Source organism: Bos indicus x Bos taurus, chromosome 5, assembly GCF_003369695.1.
Source record: "Bos indicus x Bos taurus breed Angus x Brahman F1 hybrid chromosome 5, Bos_hybrid_MaternalHap_v2.0, whole genome shotgun sequence".
NCBI classification, from domain to species: domain Eukaryota; kingdom Metazoa; phylum Chordata; class Mammalia; order Artiodactyla; family Bovidae; genus Bos; species Bos indicus x Bos taurus.
In genome coordinates, this window is record NC_040080.1 from 19,113,791 (window position 1) to 19,131,743 (window position 17,953).

At 41.5% G+C, this 17,953-nt stretch overlaps 1 protein-coding gene and 1 long non-coding RNA gene across 2 annotated transcripts in view; both read left to right on the forward strand.

The window, feature by feature from the left end:
- The first annotated feature begins 705 nt into the window (after positions 1-705).
- Positions 706-9,692, forward strand: LOC113893624. The gene is made up of 3 exons (XR_003511317.1): positions 706-937; positions 8,963-9,074; positions 9,654-9,692. It is a non-coding gene; the product is annotated as an uncharacterized LOC113893624 (long non-coding RNA).
- A 1,702-nt stretch (positions 9,693-11,394) lies between these two features.
- The window catches only part of LOC113892417 (alpha-2-macroglobulin-like protein 1), a 50,246-nt gene continuing 43,687 nt past the window's right edge, over positions 11,395-17,953 (forward strand). Inside the window, exons 1-4 of the mRNA XM_027541250.1 lie at positions 11,395-11,487; positions 12,593-12,779; positions 13,290-13,452; positions 14,167-14,219. Of these exons, the coding sequence (XP_027397051.1) occupies positions 11,423-11,487; positions 12,593-12,779; positions 13,290-13,452; positions 14,167-14,219 (468 nt within the window). The 5' untranslated portion in view covers positions 11,395-11,422. The remainder of the gene's footprint in view (positions 11,488-12,592; positions 12,780-13,289; positions 13,453-14,166; positions 14,220-17,953) is intronic.

Below are 17,953 nucleotides of genomic sequence, written 5' to 3' on the forward strand. Positions count from 1 at the left end.
CCTTAGCTGTACTGAGTACTTGTCATTTAGTCACTAAGTTGTGTCCAACTCTTTGTGACCCCATGGACTGCAGCATGCCAGGCTTCCCTGTCCTTCACTATCTCCCAGAATTTGCTCAAACTCCTGTCCATTGAGTCGGTGATGCCATCCAACCATTCATCCTTTGTCGTCCCTTTCTCTTCCTGCCCTCAATCTTTCCCAGCATCAGGGTCTTTACCAGTGAGTTGGCTCTTCGCATCAGGTGGCCAAAGTGTTGGAGCTTCAGCTTCAGCATCAGTCCTTCCAATGAATATTCAGGATTGACTTCCTTTAGGATTGACTGATTCGACCTCCTTGCTGTCCAAGAGACTCTCAAGAGTCTTCTCCAGTACCACAGTTTAAAGCATCAGTTCTTCAGCGATCAGCCTTCTTTATGGTCCACCTCTCACATCTGTACATGACTAATGGAAAAACCATGGCTTTGACTATAAGGACCTTTGTCAGCAAAGTCATGTCTCTGCTTTTGAATACGCTGTCTAGATTTGTCATAGCTTTTCTTCCCAGGAGCAAATGTCTTTTGATTTTGTGGCTGCAGTCACTGTCTGCAGTGATTTTGGAGCCCAGGAAAATGCAATCTGTCACTGTATCCAGGTTCAATACATGTAATGTAGGGACTTCTCTGGCAGTCCAGTGGTTAAAACTTTGCCTCCCAATGCAGGGGTTGCAGGTTTGATTGGGAGACTAAGATGCCACATGCTGCATGGCCAAAAACAAGCAAACAAAAAATACTTGTTGTGTAGATCAGCACCCCTCCCTAGCCTAGGCATTACTATGTTTTCATTGCACAGTCAATATTTTACTGGATATGCAGCTAAATCATTCTTACTTCTTACCCACCTCCATTCTCATTTTTCTTTTAGATCCACAGGATTAGAAGATGTTCAACAAAATCCCACAGGTAATGAATTTTATCTACTAAAATCAAAGGGCCAGAGTAAAAGATCGTTGGCTGAAGAGAATGAAGGTGTATTTCTGGGATTTTAGAAAAGGAGAGAGAAGTAGACGGGGATAGTGGTGGGCTCTGACATCTTACAAAGGGAAGAAGTGGAGAAAAATTTAGAATCAGAAAATTCAAAGTAGGAGGAAAGAAGGAAGAGATACATACCAGAGGGCTTATGATAAGCAGACTCTACAAAGTTTCTTTCTTCATTATTTATTTCTTCATTTTCGGCTGTGCTGGGTCTTTGTTGCTAGGCAAGGCTTTCTCTAGTTTTGGGGAGGGCAGGCTCCTCTCTGTTGTGGTGCAAAGGCTTCTTATTGTGGCTTCTCTTGTTGTGGGGTACAGGCCCTAGGCACGCAGGCTTCAGTAGTTGTCACACAGGCTTAGTTGCTCTGAGGCATGTGGGATCTTCCTGGACAGAGGACTGAACCCGTGTCCCCTGCATTGGCAGGCAGTTTCTCATCCACTGTGTCACCAGGGAAGTCCTCTTCATTTATTCATTTTCAGTCCCTTTGTTTTGACATGTTATAAAGTACCTTACTCCTACATTACAGCTCAGAATGAATTATTTTTTGCTTTTGGCAGTCATTTGTCTTTTAGAGTGATTTAAATTGATCTATATGCCTTTTATATTTTGATACCATATCCAGAGATCTGCATTTATTTGTGCAGTTTCTGTATGATGTCTTATTCTAGGAGTCAGCACCGTTTTTCTGTAAACGATGAGGTATAAATAATACAGGCTTTGCATGCCACATAGTCTCTTAATAATCCTTCAGATCTACTACAGCACAAAATAGCCACTGATAATGTGTAAGCAAATGAATATTACTGTGTTCCAATAAAACTTTATTTGGAAAACCTGTGAAAGGCTGGATATGAACAGCAGGCCAGTTTGTCAACTCCTGTTTTATTTCTTCTGCCTTAATTAAGAACTCCCTTTAATGTTGTTTGTAGAATGCATCTTCTGGCAATAAATTCTCTCAGCTTTTGTTTGTCTGAAAAAAACCTCTTTTCCCCCTTCCTTATTTAAAGATACATTTGCTGAGTACAGAATCCCCACCCCCTCTCCCTTCTTTTGATGCTTTAAAGATGTCAGTCCATTGTCTTCTGGATAGTTATGTTTTTCAAGAAGAGTTTGCTGTAATTCTGACCTTTGTTTTTTTAATATGCAATACATATATATATTTTTTTTTTTTTTTTTTTCTTTCTCCGCTTTGGCCACCTGCAGGACTCCCTATTTATCTCTGGTTTAGAGAAGTTTGGACATGATGGGTTAGGTGTGTTTTATTTGGCATTTATCTTGCTGTGATTCTTGGATTTAGTATTTGATGCTTTTCATTACTTTTGGAAAACTGATCTGTTATCTCTTCAAACATTTCTTCTGCTTGTTTTTTTCCTCTTCCCCTAGGATTCTAATAACATGTACATTAAACGATTTGATATTGTCCCACAGTGCTTGGATACTCTGTTCAATTTGTTTGTCCTCTTTTTTTTCTTGATGTTTCAGTTTGGGTAATTCCTATTGACTCATTTCAAGAGTAGAAATTGATTTATTATTTCCTCAGCTCTGGCAGGTTTACTAATGAGCCTTTAAGAAGAGTTGCTCATCTCTGATACCATAGTTTTTATTTTCAGTATTTTTATCTTTTATCACTTATGTCTTTCTTTTAGAATCCCCTATCTGTTCATAGATGCTGTCCACCTTTATCATTAGATCTTTTTAAAAATTACTTATTTTTTTGGCTGCACTGGATCTTAGTGTGGCACGTGGGATCCAGTCCCCTGACCAGCGATGGAACCCAGTTCTCTTGTGTTGGGAGCTCAGAGTCCTAGCCACTGGACCACCAGGAAGTCCTTACCATTAGATCTTTTATGAAATTTCTCCTAGCCATTTTAACTTCCCTCTTTGATATTACTAACACACAGATCACCTCTGAACCTGGTTCTGTCAATTGTTTTGTATTTAGAAGGCAAGGGGTTTGTCTTCTTTGTTCTTCTTCTTTTGATAGATTGTATAATTTTTAAAAATATTTATTATTTTTATTTATTTGTTTGACCAGGTCTTAGTTGGCCAGGTCTTAGTTGTGGTATGTGGAATTTAGTTCCCTGAGCAGGGATCGAACCCAGGTCCTGTGCATTAGGAGCACAGAGTATTAACTCCTGGACCATCAAGGAAGTCCAGATCGTATACCTCTTGATTGAATGCCAGACTTCTTGTGTAGAATAGGAGAGATTTAGGTAAATACTCTTTGTGCCTCTTCCCAGGCAGTTTAGCTTGGTGGATGGAACCATCTAGTTAAAAGGTGAGGTGGAATTAGGTTTTGCTATTGCCAAGATTACTTCTAGGGCACCGTAATTTTCAAATTCCTCTTATGGTGTCTTAGGCTTAGGGTGGGGTCTGAAATGATGGAAAGATTTCTCAATGTTTGTTCTCCACCCTCAATTCTCAACATTCTTTATACGCCTTGTAGGCTTATACAGAAGTAGTTTCTCTCCTTGTTCTTGCTCCTCTGCCAGTGGCGGATGCTACTACTCATTACTTGGTGCTTAGATAGCTTTTATATGCCCAGGCCCTGGACAATGAGGTTTCTCAGCATTCCTGCCTACCTCTGCTTTCTGTCTGCGGCAGGTCTTGTGTGGGAAGGATTTTCTTGCCCCTCCTTTGGTTTTAGGAGATCTCTAAAAGCACTGGCAGGACTTCCCTGGTGGTCCAGTGGTTAAGAATCTGCTTGCCAATGCAGGGGCAAACAGCATTCGATCCATGATCTGGAAAGTAACATGCTATGTGCCTCAGAGCAACTGGGCCTGTGTGCCACGACTACTGAAGCCTGGGTGCCCTGGAACATGAGCTCTGCAACGAGAGAAGTCACCACAATGAGCCCTTGCTTGCCACATGCGGCATGCGGCAATGAAGACCCAGTGCAGCCAAAAATGAATAACATACATATATACATACATGCATAATGAATGAAAACACTGGCACAGAACTCTCCACTGAGGACTGTTTCTTTTCCCTCCCCAGGGTAGATTTTTTTTTCCTCTTATTCCTTCTGTTGGCAACAGTGGCTTTTTGCTGTTCCTCCTCAGAGGCTTAAGACTTTTGAGAGAGGAGTAAGGGGAGCTGGCCCTTTCAGGCGGGGATAGATAATGTTGTCCTCTATGCCTATACTACTCAGTGAGCCTTACTTTACTCTGTCATCCTCACTTAGTGTTTCTTGTGAGCACCTGGTCAAAGTCTGGGGAAAGAATCTGTGAGTAATTACAAGTTCCCTTCCTTCTTTGGCACACAGAGAATTTTCTTGGGAGTTACTCAAGCCCACAGTTCAGTTCAGTTCAGTCACTTAGTCGTGTCTGACTCTTTGGGACCCATGGACTGCAGCACGCCAGGCCTCCCTGTCCATCACCAATTCCCAGAGTTTACTCAAACTCATGTCCATTGAATCGGTGATGCCATCCAACCATCTCATCCTCTTTCGTCCCCTTCTCCTCCCCTTTCGTCCCCTTCTCCTCCCCAATTCAGTCTTTCCCGGCATCAGGGTCTTTTCAAATGAGTCAGTTCTTTGCATCAGGTGGCCAAAGTATGGGAGTTTCAGCTTCAACATCAGTCCTTCCAATGAATATTCAGGACTGATTTCCTTTCTTGTTGGATCTCCTTGCAGTCCAAGGGACTCTCAAGAGTCTTCTCCAACAGCACAGTTCAAAAGCATCAATTCTTCAGTGCTCCGCTTTCTTTATAGTCCAACTCTCACATCTGTACATGACTACTGGAAAAACTATAGCTTTAACTAAACGGACCTTTGTTGGCAAAGTAATGTCTCTGCTTTTCAATATGCTGTCTAGGTTGGCTATAGCTTTTCTTCCAAGAAGCAAGCATCTCTTAACTTCATGGCTGTAGTCACCATCTGCAGTGATTTTGGAGCCCTCCAAAATAAAGTCTGTCACTGTTTCCACTGTTTCTCCATCTATTTGTTGTGAAGTGATGGGACCAGATGCCATGATTTTAGTTTTCTGAATGCTGAATTTTAAGCCAACTTTTTCACTCTCCTCTTTCACTTTCATCAAGAGGCTCTTTAGTTCTTCACTTTTTGCCATAAGGGTGGTGTTATCATCTGCATATCTGAGCTTATTGATATTTTTCCCGGCAATCTTGATTCCAGGTTGTGCTTCTTCCAGCCCAGCGTTTCTCATGATGTACTCTGCATATAAGTTAAATAAGCAAGGTGACAACATACAGCCTTGACGTACTCCTTTTCTTTTTTTTTTTTTTTTGCCATAAGGGTGGTGTCATCTGCATATCTGAGGTTATTGATATTTCTCCTGGCAATCTTGATTCCAGCTTGTGCTTCTTCCAGCCCAGCATTTCTCATGATGTACTCTGCATGTAAGTTAAATAAGCAGGGTGACAATATACAGCCTTGGCATACTCCTTTTCCTATTTGGAACCAGTCTGTTGTTCCATGTCCAGTTCTAACTGCTGCTTCCTGACCTGCATATAGGTTTCTCAAGAGGCAGGTCAGGTGGTCTGGCATTCCCATCTCTTTCAGGATTTTCCACAGTGTATTGTGATCCACACAGTCAAAGGTGTTGGCATAGTGTTTACTAAATGCCGAACACTGTTCTATATGCTTTCATTTATTAATGCATGTAATCCTCACAACAGTACTACAAAGTGTGTATTACTGCTATCCTTATTTCACCGTTAAGGAATCAAAGCAACACAGAAGAGAAGTAAATTGCCAAAGACTACACAGCTGGTAAATGGGATGATTTGAATCAAAGATGGTCTATAGCCCAGGCCTAAGTATATACTTACCATGTATTATAATATAATTAAAATGTAAATAGTGAATTTCTGGAATTTGGAAGGCAAGAATTCCTCTAATTTCATTATTACAAATTGTATTTACTTAATTTTCTTGTAGTATTGTTTTAAATTTCAATTATAATCTTACTTTTTTAGTTTATTTTTACATCCTTTTGATCTATTACTAGATATCACAGATCCTTTTCTGATTTGGAATGAGTCTGTTGTTCCATGTCCAATTCTAACTGTTGCTTCCTGCCCTGCATATAGGTTTCTCAAGAGGCAGGTCAGGTGGTCTGGTATTCCCATCTCTTTCAGAATTTTCCACAGTTTATTATGATCCACACAGTCATAGGCTTTGGCACAGTCAATAAAGCAGAAGTAGATGTTTTTCTGGAACTCTCTTGATTTTTCGATGATCCAGCGGATGTTGGCAATTTAATCTCTGGTTCCTTTTCTAAATCTGGCTTGAACATCTGGAAGTTCATGATTCATGTACTACTGAAGCCTGGCTTGGAGAATTTTGAGCATTACTTTACTAGCGTGTGAGATGAGTGCAATTGTGCGATAGTTTGAGCATTCTTTGGCATTGCCTTTCTTTGGGATTGGAATGAAAACTGACCTTTCCCAGTCCTGTGGCCACTGCTGAGTTTTCCAAATTTGCTGGCATATTGAGTGCAGGACTTTCACAGCATCATCTTTCAGGATTTGAAATAGCTCAACTGGAATTCCATCACCTCCACTAGCTTTGCTCATAGTGATGCTTTCTAAGGCCCACTTGACTTTGCATTCCAGGATGTCTGGCTCCATGTGAGTGATCACACCATCATGGTTATCTGGGTCATGAAGATTTTTTTTGTGTAGTTCTTGTGTGTATTTTTGCCACATCTTAACATCTTTTGCTTCCGTCAGGTTCATACAATTTTTGTCCTTTATTGTACCCATTTTTGCTTAAAATGCTCCCTTGGTATCTAATTTTCTTGAAGAGATCTCTAGTCTTTCCCATTCTATTGTTTTCCTCTATTTCTTTGCACTGATCACTGAAGAAGGCTTTCTTATCTCTCCTTGCTATTCTTTGGAACTCTGCATTCAAAGGGGTATATCTTTCCTGTTCTCCTTTGCTTTTCACTTCTCTTCTTTTCACAGCTATTTGTAAGACCTCCTCAGACAACCATTTTGCCCTTTTGCATTTCTTTTTCTTGGGGATGGTCTTGATCACTGCCACCTGTACAGTGTCACAAACCTCCATCCACAGTTCTTCAGGCACTCTGTCTATCAGATCTAATCCCTTGAATCTATTCCTCACTTCCACTGTATAATTATAAGGGATTTGATTTAGGTCATACCTGAATGGTCCAGTGGTTTTCCCTACTTTCTTCAATTTAAGTCTGAATTTGGCAATAAGGAGTTCATAGTCTGAGCCACAGTCAGCTCCTGGTCTTGTTTTTGCTGCCTGTATAGAGCTTCTCCATCTTTGGCTGCAAAGAATATAATCAATCTGATTTTAGTTTTGACCATCTGGTGATGTCCATGTGTAGAGTCTTCTCTTGTGTTGTTGAAAGAGGGTGTTTGCTATGACCAGTATGTTCTCTTGGCAAAATTCTATTAGCCTTTGCTCTGCTTCATTCTGTACTCCAAGGCCAAATTTGCCTGTTACTCCAGGTGTTTCTTGACTTCCTACTTTTGCATTCCAGTCCCCTATAAAGAAAAGGACATCTTTTTTGGGTTCTAAAAGGTCTTGTAGGTCTTCATAGAACCGTTCAACTTCAGCTTCTTCAGCGTTACTGGTTGGGGCATAGGCTTGAATCACCGTGATTTTGAATGGTTTGCCTTGGAAATGAACAGAGATCATTCTGTCGTTTTTGAGATTGCATCCATATACTGCATTTCGGACTCTTTTATTTACTATGATGGCTACTCCATTTCTTCTAAGGGATTCTTGCCCACAGTAGTAGATATAATGGTCATCTGAGTTAAATTCACCCATTCTAGTCCATTTTAGTTCTCTGATTCCTAAAATGTCAATGTTCACTCTTGCCATGTTCTGTGATCAGGGAGATGACACTTAAGCCCACATAGGCCTTTAATAGTTACTGTGAGTGAGTGAGTGAGTGAAAAGTCACTCAGTTGTGTCCGACTCTCTGCGACCCCAAGGACTACACAATCCATGGAATTCTCCAGGCCAGAATACTGGAGTAGGTAGCCTTTTCCTTCTCCAGGGGATCTTCCCAACCCAGGAATTGAACCCAGGTCTCCTGCATTGCACACAGATTCTTTACCAGCTGAGCCACAAGGGAAGCCCAAGAATACTGGAGTGAGTAGCCTGTCCCTTCTCCAGCAGATCTTCCTGACCTAGGAATCAAACCAGGGTCTCCTGAATTGCAGAAGGATTCTTTACCAACTGAGCTACCAGGGACAGTTTATTACAAAACTTCAGCTGGTCCAAAATCTGGCTGCCAGTGCAGGGGACATGGGTTCAGTTTCTGGTCCAGGAAGATTCCACATGCTGCAGACATACTAAATCCGGATGCCCAACTACTGAAGCCCTCACGTCTTGGAGTCCATGCTCTCCAGCAAGGGAGGGCAAAGCCATGAGAAGCCAGGCACTGCACCAAAGAATGGCTCCCAATCACTAGAAGTAGACCAGATTACATGCACAGCAATGAAGGCCCAGTGCAGCCAAAAATAAATAAATACATAAAATGAAAATAAAAACGTTTAGCTGTATTATTCTTACTGCTTCTATGATGGCTCCAGTCCTTCCCATGTACTGACACAGATGAAACATCCCATCTTTGCTCTGGAGGAACTGTGCCTCCTTAGGTTTCAGGCTGTTTAGTTGATGTAACTCTGACTCAGCTCTCTGATTCAACTTTTTGGTTCAAGAGAAGCTGTGATCTTGCAGTTTGTCTTGCTTTTCATCACTGGCATTTTTGCAACCATAGAGGAAGTGGAAATTTCTAAAAATTAATTGTCTTGTTATTTCCTCCCCTCACCCCTTCAATTAATATTACAAATGATTCTCTTTGTCACAAAAGCATTATTTTAAATAGCTGAACTGTATTAATTTATATTACTATGGCAATGTTTTCAACCAAACTCATATTATTGGGCATTATAATAGACTTCATATTTTTTCCCCCAGCATCTTTACCCCAACTCTCTTCTTTCTTTAGAGAGTTTCTCCTCTCAAAGTCCATGTGGTTCGATGGGGCTATCAATCACAGTAAGCCATAATGCTGGTCTCAGAATGACCCAAGAACTCCCTATCATGGTATAAGTAAGCAAGTAAGTAAGTTCAGTTGTGTCTGACTCTTTTGCAGCCCCATGGACTGAAGCCCACCAGGCTCCTCTGTCCATGGAATTCTCCAGGCAAGAATACTTGGGTGGGTAGCCATTCCCTTCTCCAGGGGATCTTCCTGACCCAGATACTGAGCCTACGTCTCCTGCATTGCAGCCATATTCTTTACTATTAGTGCCACTTGGGAAGCCCTATCATAGTATCCTGGCTACAATAGTTGGTTCAGAAATGAGTGTGTGAAACTCAAGGAACAAAATCTTTCTTTAGAAATTTATATAACTTAGATGAAAATTTTTGTCCACTAAAATCCTAGAGCTGAAGGAATATGGATTGAGGACATGCAGTTGCCATCTTCCTCATCACTTAAAGGAAATCCTCTGTGTGGCAGGAGATGAGCAAATAAGATGGAAAAATTGGGGGTGGGGGAAATGAATCCTGGCAGCATCAAGGCTCCAATCCCAGGCCATAAAGTTTTCAGAGTTTCTCTGGTTCAGTTCTTTCTTTTATTTGTTTATTTTTCTGGGTCTTAGTTGCTCAGGATCTTTGATCTTTGTTACTGCTTGCAGGTTGGACTATAAAGAAAGTTGAGAGCCGAAGAATTGATGCTTTTGAACTGTGGCATTGGAGAAGACTCTTGAGAGTCCCTTGGACTGCAAGGAGATCCAACAAGTCCATCCTAAAGGAAATCAGTCCTGAATATTCATTGGAAGGACTGATGTTGAAGCTGAAAACTCCCATACTTTGGCCACCTGATGTGAAAAACTGATTTATTTGAAAAGACTCTGATGCTTGGAAAGATTGAAGGCAGGAGGAGAAAGAGACAACAGAGTATGAGATGGTTGGATGGCATCTCCGACTCAGTGGACATGAATTTGAGTAAACTCTGGGAGTTGGTGATGGATAGAGGTCGCACACGACTGAGCAACTTCACTTTCACTTTTCAGTTTCATGCATTGGAGGAGGAAATGGCAACCCACTCCAGTATTCTTGCGTGGAGAATCCCAGGGACAGGGGAGCCTGGTGGGCTGCCGTCTATGGGGTCGCACTGAGTTGGACAAGACTGAAGCGACTTAGCAGCAGGAGCAGCAGCAGAGGCCTGACGTGCTGCAGTCTATGGGGTCACAGAGTTGGACACGACTGAGCGACTAAACTGAACTGAACTGAACTGAACTACTGCTTGCAAGATCTTTAGTTACTGCATCTGGGATCTAGTTCCCTGAGCAGAGATTGAACCTGGCCCTGTGCATTGGGAGCATGGAGTCTTAGCCATTTGACCACAGGGAAGTTCTCATTCTTTCTTTATGTCTGAAAAGTGTAAGTGTGAGTTTCTCAGTCATGTCTAACTCTTGGTGACCCAATGGACCATAGCTTGCCAGGCTACTCTGTCCATGGATTTTTCCAGGCAAGAATACTGGAGTGGGTAGCCATTCCCTTCTCCCAGGAATATTCCCAATCCCAGGATTGAACCTGTGTCCCCCGCATTGCAGGCAGATTTTTTACCATCTGAACCACCAGGAAAACCCTTTTTTTATGTCTTATTCTCCCCAATTATTAAAAACTCTTTTTTGTTTAAGTAGGCTTGATTCAGGTTGGTCACTTGTGTTAGAAAGTATCCTAACTAATTTATACTTTAGGTGGCTTTCAAGTCTTGCCATTGTAAAGAGCACTGGGAAGAAACTCAGTGGATATATTTTCTGCATACGTGCCTGCTCTAGTTTCCCATAAAAATATGTTCCGAGAATAAGTCATTGGGTCAAAGAATATGCAAATCAGTGAGGCTCTTGACCAGTATTGTGAAATTGCTCTCTGAAAGATTGTCCAGTTTATATTTTCTCTATGGTGGATATAGTTTCCTATTTTCATACAGTCATGATAATCATGAATAGTATTAAAAAAAAAATCCACCATTAGGTAAACGCCTACTGCTTTGAATTGATACTGCTCCTGTGTTTCCAAATACGTCTTAATAGAATAATAAGAACAGGAAAAAAAAAAGATCAAATGTGAATGGGAATTTGGAAAGAAATCAGAAGGAAAGGGAAGGACCTCAAATGTGTTCTGAGAGGTTTACCGCTGTGAATACATCAACCCTGGTTTTTCCCCTAAACAGGTTTTTGAAACTGGCTGAGCCAGTATGAATGTTTCAGGGAGAAATAAATTTTAAGACATGAATAGAAGCCCTACCCTGGTATACCACCTCTGCCCGAGGCCCCAAAAGGTGATTGGCTGTGGCATCCTCATTGCTCCACATCCTACCTGGGGGGTAGCATATATATGCTACAGGGGGTGAGCCAACCTCTGGCTCCTGCTCCTAAGGACTCTGTCACCCACAAAGATGTGGGCTCAGCTCCTTCTAGGAATATTAGCCCTGTTGCCAGCCTCGGCAGGAAAATTTCTCCCGTAAGTGCTTGGTGTGTCAGGGTTGATTTAGGGCAGGTGGTGTCTTCGTCCATCTTTCTAAGACATAACTACAGTGGGCAGGAGATAACTTTTGGTTTATTTTAATGCCCTTTCATCTTTTTCTTTCTTTGGTTTTATTTCTCCTTTACCCAGAGAGAAAAGCTAAGATGCCAAGAAGAGACTTTAAAAAATATGATAATATCAAAATATAGTAGCCTCCCACTGCCCTGATCTCTGTTGTTCTGGTTGTTCAGTTCTTGTTGCTTTTTATGTCTGAAAAGGGAAAGTGTGAGTCACTCAGTCATGTCCGACTCTTTGTGACCCCATGGACTGCAGCACTCCAGGCCTCCCTGTCCTTCACCATCTCCTGGAGCTTGCTCAAACTCATGTCTGTTGAGTTGGTGATGCCATCCAACCATCTCAACCTCTCCTTCTCTTCCTGCCCTCAATCTTTCCCAACATCAGGGTCTTTTCCATTGGGTTGGCTCTTGGCATCAGTTGGCCAAAATATTGGAGCTTCAGCTTCAGCATCAGTCCTTCCAATGAATATTCTGGATTGATTTCTTTTAGGATTGACTTCCTTTAGGATTGACTGGTTTGATCTGCTTGCAGATCCCAAATGGAACTTACTTCTCCTTGGTACCCTGGGCCTAGGTTCTCCATGGTGGCCTATGGTAGGGGCGGGGGGAAGGGTGTGAGTATAAGGCTGAGTTATTTGTTATTTTTCTCCTTCTCCCTTATAGAAAATAAGGGTCATAATGGCAGGTGCTTTGTCTCTTTAATTCATTGCTACATGCTGAGTACTCAGGAGAGGGATTAATTAATTTTTCATTGAATAGATGAGTCATTACTCCCCTGAAATCCTTTTGCTTCTTTAGTAGAAGTGTAGTTCTGATAGCTTAGATGGTAAAGAATCCACCTGCAACGCAGGAAACCTACGTACGATCCCTGGGTCGGGAGGATCCCCTGGAGAAGGGCATGGCTACCCACTCCAGTATTCTTTCCTGGAGAATCCCATGGACAGAGGAGCCTGGTGGGCTACAGTCATGGGGTTGCAAAGAGCCAGAGAGACAGTTAGTGACCAACACTTTTTCCCTTTCTTTAGTAGAAACTATCTGGTGGCATTGCCAGCCGTTCTTAAGTTCCCCTCTACTCAGAGGGTTTGCTTGGATCTGAGTCCTGGGTACGACAATGTAAAATTCACTGTTACTCTGGAGACCAAGGGCAAGACTCACACATTGCTGCAACAGTTTGGACTAAAGACGAGACACTTACACTGCTCGTCCTTTTTGGTAAGTACAGGCCTAGCCCAACTCTCGTCCTCAGTTTTCCTATTCTCCTCCCTGGATGCACTATAATTTGTCTTTAAGTATGTTTTTTGTTATCTTACTTTTTGCCATGGCTTCTAAACTCATCTCTCATCAACTTCAATTCCTGGCCATAACTTCTGATATTATTCTCTGGAAACTTTTTTTTCTTTCTTTAAAAAAAAATTTTTTTTTAAATTACAGAAATATATGATAACACATTTACAGGTGACTTGGAAAATACAGAACAAAGTTACATAGAGTTCCACTAAATATTACAATTATTTTTTTAAGTAGATAAATTAAGATTTTTACTTGGAGTTTTAATATCAGACTTCTGGCAACTTTTTCATGGCTCCAACCTTGCCACCTCCATCAACTCATTCCTTTCCTTTTACTCTCTCTCTCTTGAGTTAAGACTAGCTGGTTCTGTCCTTCCCCCACCACACCCCCAGTCTCCTGCTCCTCTCCAGAGCTCTCCCCTGTCTTGGCCAGGTACCACTTCCTTCTGGTGGCACAGAAGAAGTAGCCACCGTCCGGGTGAGAGGAATTGGACATAATGTCTACTTTGAGGAGAAGAAAAAGGTTCTGATTCAGAGGCAGCAGAATGGCATCTTTATACAAACTGACAAACCTATCTACAGCCCAGGGCAGGAAGGTAAGAGGCACACAGGTGGGATGAGACAAAAGCCAGGGAGTATCTTCACACATTCTTAGAGGGGCTTTGCAGATTGGTGGTAGCCCCATGGACCAAGGAAAGAGATGGAGGGATGGAGGAAGCCTGGAGGGATAAACGGTTATAGATGCTGCATGCAGGCAGTGCTGTACAAGCAAGAGTAGTGGGTGGAGCTGCTACTGTGTGTGTGTGTAAAACAAAATACAGGGAATTCCCTGGCAGTCTAGTGGTTAAGACTCTGCATTCTCACTACGGTGGGTCCAGGTTCAATCCCTGGCTGGAGAACTAAGATCCTACAAGACCCACTGCATGGCCAAAAAATTCCCAGTAAATAAGTAAAACAAAATACAGATTTCTCCTGGAAAGGAATTTGGTGGGTGTAACTGGATCGCTTGGTCTCATAGCAAGCTGCCTGTGTAAGAATCAGAAAACAGTCAAGGGCATTTGGCCCAAGCCCTAGGATTTATATTTGCTCCCTCTTCTTTGAAGCAGATTCCATCCTGAACTTTCAAAGTCAGGAGCCGTGACTGTTGGGGTGTTAGCTGTCTCTCAGACTCGGTTTTATTTCAAAAGTAAAACCTGGTAGGATTTTGCTGACTCAGAAGTATGTATGAGGAAGCAAAAAGGTGGAAAAAAGAAAGATTCTGAGGTGGGGGGTGGAAAGCTCTTTTGCTAATGACGCCCATTTCCTTCTAGTGCATTTCCGTATTGTCACCCTCACCAGCGCCTTTGTTCCAGTGAACGACCAGGTAAGAGTTTCACTGGGAAGAAGGACCTGGGAAGGGAACGCAGGAGGGCAGACTGGAGCACGAGGGAGGAGAGACTCCTTCCAGGGGAGGAGGCCCTTTAGAAGCAGAACACTTGTGGGTTCTACAGTCAGGGAGCTAGTCCAAATCTCCCAGCCCCCATCTGCCTGAAAGCAGGCAGCGGCATCTTGCTCTCAGGTTTGACATCTGAAAGCATCAATTAGGTTAACATTCTTAAGAGATGGTTCCATTTGCCTCTGTTAAGAGCTTTTTCAAACGTTAAGACGTTCCCTCCAGGAGTGACACCTAGTGGCTCTGCAGTTCAAATACAAAGAAGTAATTCAGGAATACTTTTAACAAAAGGAAGAAATAAGGATCTTTTTTTTTTCTTCTTCTTCTTCTTTTTTTTTTTTTTACTACGAGGCAAGGTAATTTATAGCATAGACAATTTTCTTAAGGCAACGTTCTGTGCCAAAGGTAAAAATGCGGTAACATTTGGCGAATACTTAAATTTTCCTCGAACAATTGGATCACTAGAATCACAAGTCATATGATTTGGTTTGCTCTGAACTTAGCACTCGTGTCATTTCTACACATGTTTGAAATACTGAGTTGGCCCAAAAGTTCGTTCGGATTTTACATGCCATCTTACAAACTTTTGGCCCAACCCAATACCTCTCAGACACCCCCAGCTGCCTTCTTTCTCCTTCAGTCACAGCCCATGTGTTCAAATGAAAAATTTAAAGATAGTCATGGAGAAAGCATTGCTTATATTTCCATCTCTATGTTCCCAGACTGCTGTTTCCTTTCCTGATGTACAGGGAAGCTATAAGTTTATTGTTGATCAGTAGCCTCCTCCAACTACTACTTTCTTTCCTGATTTAGAATTGGTTTTTTAGTTTCTCCTTCCTATCGCCTGTATTCTTTCCTTATCACTTTGGTATAATATTAAGTTGTTGTTTAGTCGTTCAGTCATGTCCGACTCTTTGTGATCCCATGGACTGTAGCCCACCAGGCTCCTCTGTCCATGGGATTCCCTAGGCAAGAATACTGGAGTGGGTTGCCATTTCCTTCTCCAGGGGATCTTCCCGACACAAGGATGAATCCCAATATTCTGTTTGGCGTGGATTCTTTACCACTGAGCACCTTGGAAGTTTTTATTCTAGAGCTGGGATGAGGGTCAGTTCAGTTCAGTTGATTAGTTGTGTCTGACTCTTTGCAACCTCATGGACTGCAGCATGCCAGGCTTCCCTGTCCGTCACCAACCAGACGAAAGGGTCAAAGTGTGGCCACAGCTAGAGTTATTTTAGACTCTACTGCCCCCTGGATGTTGATCTCATTAGCTACCCCTCTTACATTGTCTTGCCTCTGTTCAAATTGTGCTGAACTATAAGTACTCTGATTTCTGTACTTCTGTGCTCTCTTTCTGTTGTCAAATTACTCTTTTTTCCACATACCATTTCTCTAGTCAGCCCCCGCTCCAAGTTGTAACTTGGAGCCCTGAAAATCTGAAACACTGAATTTGGAACTCCAAATGAAACATGCAATTAACTAAAAGTGTTTTACTAAGAAATGGAGTGGTAGGACTCCCCTGGTGGTTCAGCGGCTAAGACTTCACGGTTCCAATGCAGGGGGGCCCAGGTTCAATCCCTGGTCAGGGAACTAGATCCCACATGTGGCAACTAAGAGTTTGAATGCTGTAGTTATAGATCCCACATGCTATAGCTAAAGATTCCCACATGCTATAACTAAGACATGGCACAGACAAATAACTTTTTTTTTTTTTTTAAAAAGAAGGGGAGTTACAAAAACTGTGAGTTTACAGAGTTCAATATTTCATCCTCAAGCAACAAAAGTATACATGCTAGTAACTGATTGTATCTAGTTTTGTTGCTTACCTAATTATTCAGAAACTTCAGGTAGCTTCCAATGAAAATGCTACCTTTCTGGTTGAACACTTACTGGTGTCCAAAGCTGCTTCTTGAGTCTTTAAAAAAATGATTTTGTTCTCGAAGGAACTGTTTTTTCACCCCCTAGGATTTATAGCAATGGCAGTAATCTCGATGACACTTGCCTTCTTATCATGTATATAGCCAGGTTTGTGCATGTCCTATTTTTCTCTTTAGGAAGAGGGGCAGAATGTCCCCCCACCATACCCCCCAGCCCCAAATGTACCACTTGGGCATGTGGATTCTTTTGAGCTGAAGGCTGGGTTCACCAAGAAAAGAGCTGTTACTGAGATAACTTTTTTCCTTCCAGTCTTATTGAGATGTAATTGACGTACAGCAATGTATAAGCTTAAGGTGTACAGCACAATGATCTGACTTATATACATCATGAAACAATGACCATAGTAAGTCTAGTGAACATCTGTCATCTCATATGAGAACCTGCCTGCTATGTAGGAGTCACAGGTTTGATGCCTGGGTCAGGAAGATCCTTTGGAGGAGGGAGTGGCAACCCACTCCAGTATTCTTGCCTGGAAAATCCCATGGACCAAAAAGCCAGGCAGGCTACAGTCCATGGGGTTGCGAAAGAGTTGGACATGACTTAGTCACTAAACAACACTCATCTTATATAGATACAAAATTAAAGAAATAAAGACAATGTTTTTTCCTTGTGATGAGTAGTCCCATTTAAAAAATTTTGCTTGTGTTCCCCTTACCTGAGGAGACATCTCCAATAAAATATTACCAAGACCAATGTCAAAGAATTTACTGCTTGTATTTTCTTCTAGAAGTTTTATGGTTTCAGTTCAATTGTTTAGTAACATATTGGTTAGACTCGATGTGTTTTGTTTGTTTTTTTTTTTGTAGTTGATTTTTAGTCTCATAGTGTTATGGTTGAATAAGATTCTTGATATGATTTCAGTTTTCTTAAGTTTACTGACTCTTTTTGTATTCAATCATGTGTCTATCATGTTACAATATTCCATTTGCACTTGAAAAGAATGAATATTCTGGTTTGGGATGAAATAGTCTATATTATATAGAATGTTCATTGTGCCTAATAAATTGCCAAAGGCTGTTGTTTACTTACTGAGTTTCTCTCTGAATGCCTTGTCCTCTGATGTACATGGGGTGTTAAAGTCCCCCACTATTATTGTGTTACTGTTAATTTCTCCCTTTATGTCTGTTAATGTTTGCTTTCTTTAGGTGCCTGTATCTTTTAAAAAGAATATCTTAAAGAAAATATTATTATAACACCTGAGGAAATTAACAAAAATTATTTAATATTTTTCATATAATATTAATTTGTGTTTTCCAACTAACACATTTTTTTTTCCCAAACTAAGCTCTGATCAGATTCATGCATTATATTTGGTTGTTACATTTAAAAATGTTCTCATATTCTAAACTAATCCCCCTTATTTTCTTATTAGTTTGACTTTTTTGAGAGAGAGAGCGATGATGTCAGGCTAGATGACTTATAGAATGTTTCCATTATGGAATATGATATTTACTTTTGAGGAAGCCTAGGTGGCAGGGCTTCCCAGGTGACGCTAGTGGTTAAAAAAAAAAAAAACCCACCTGTCAATGTAGTAGGCAAAAGAGATGCAAGTTGATTCCTGAGTTGGGAAGATCCCCTGCAGAAGGGAATGGCTACCCACTCCAGTATTCTTGCCTGGAGAATCCCATGGACAGAGGAGCCTGGCGGGCTATGGTCCATAGCGTCTCACAGAGTTGAATACAACTGAAGCAACTTAGCATAGCAGCGTAGTTGTCTTATGGAATATC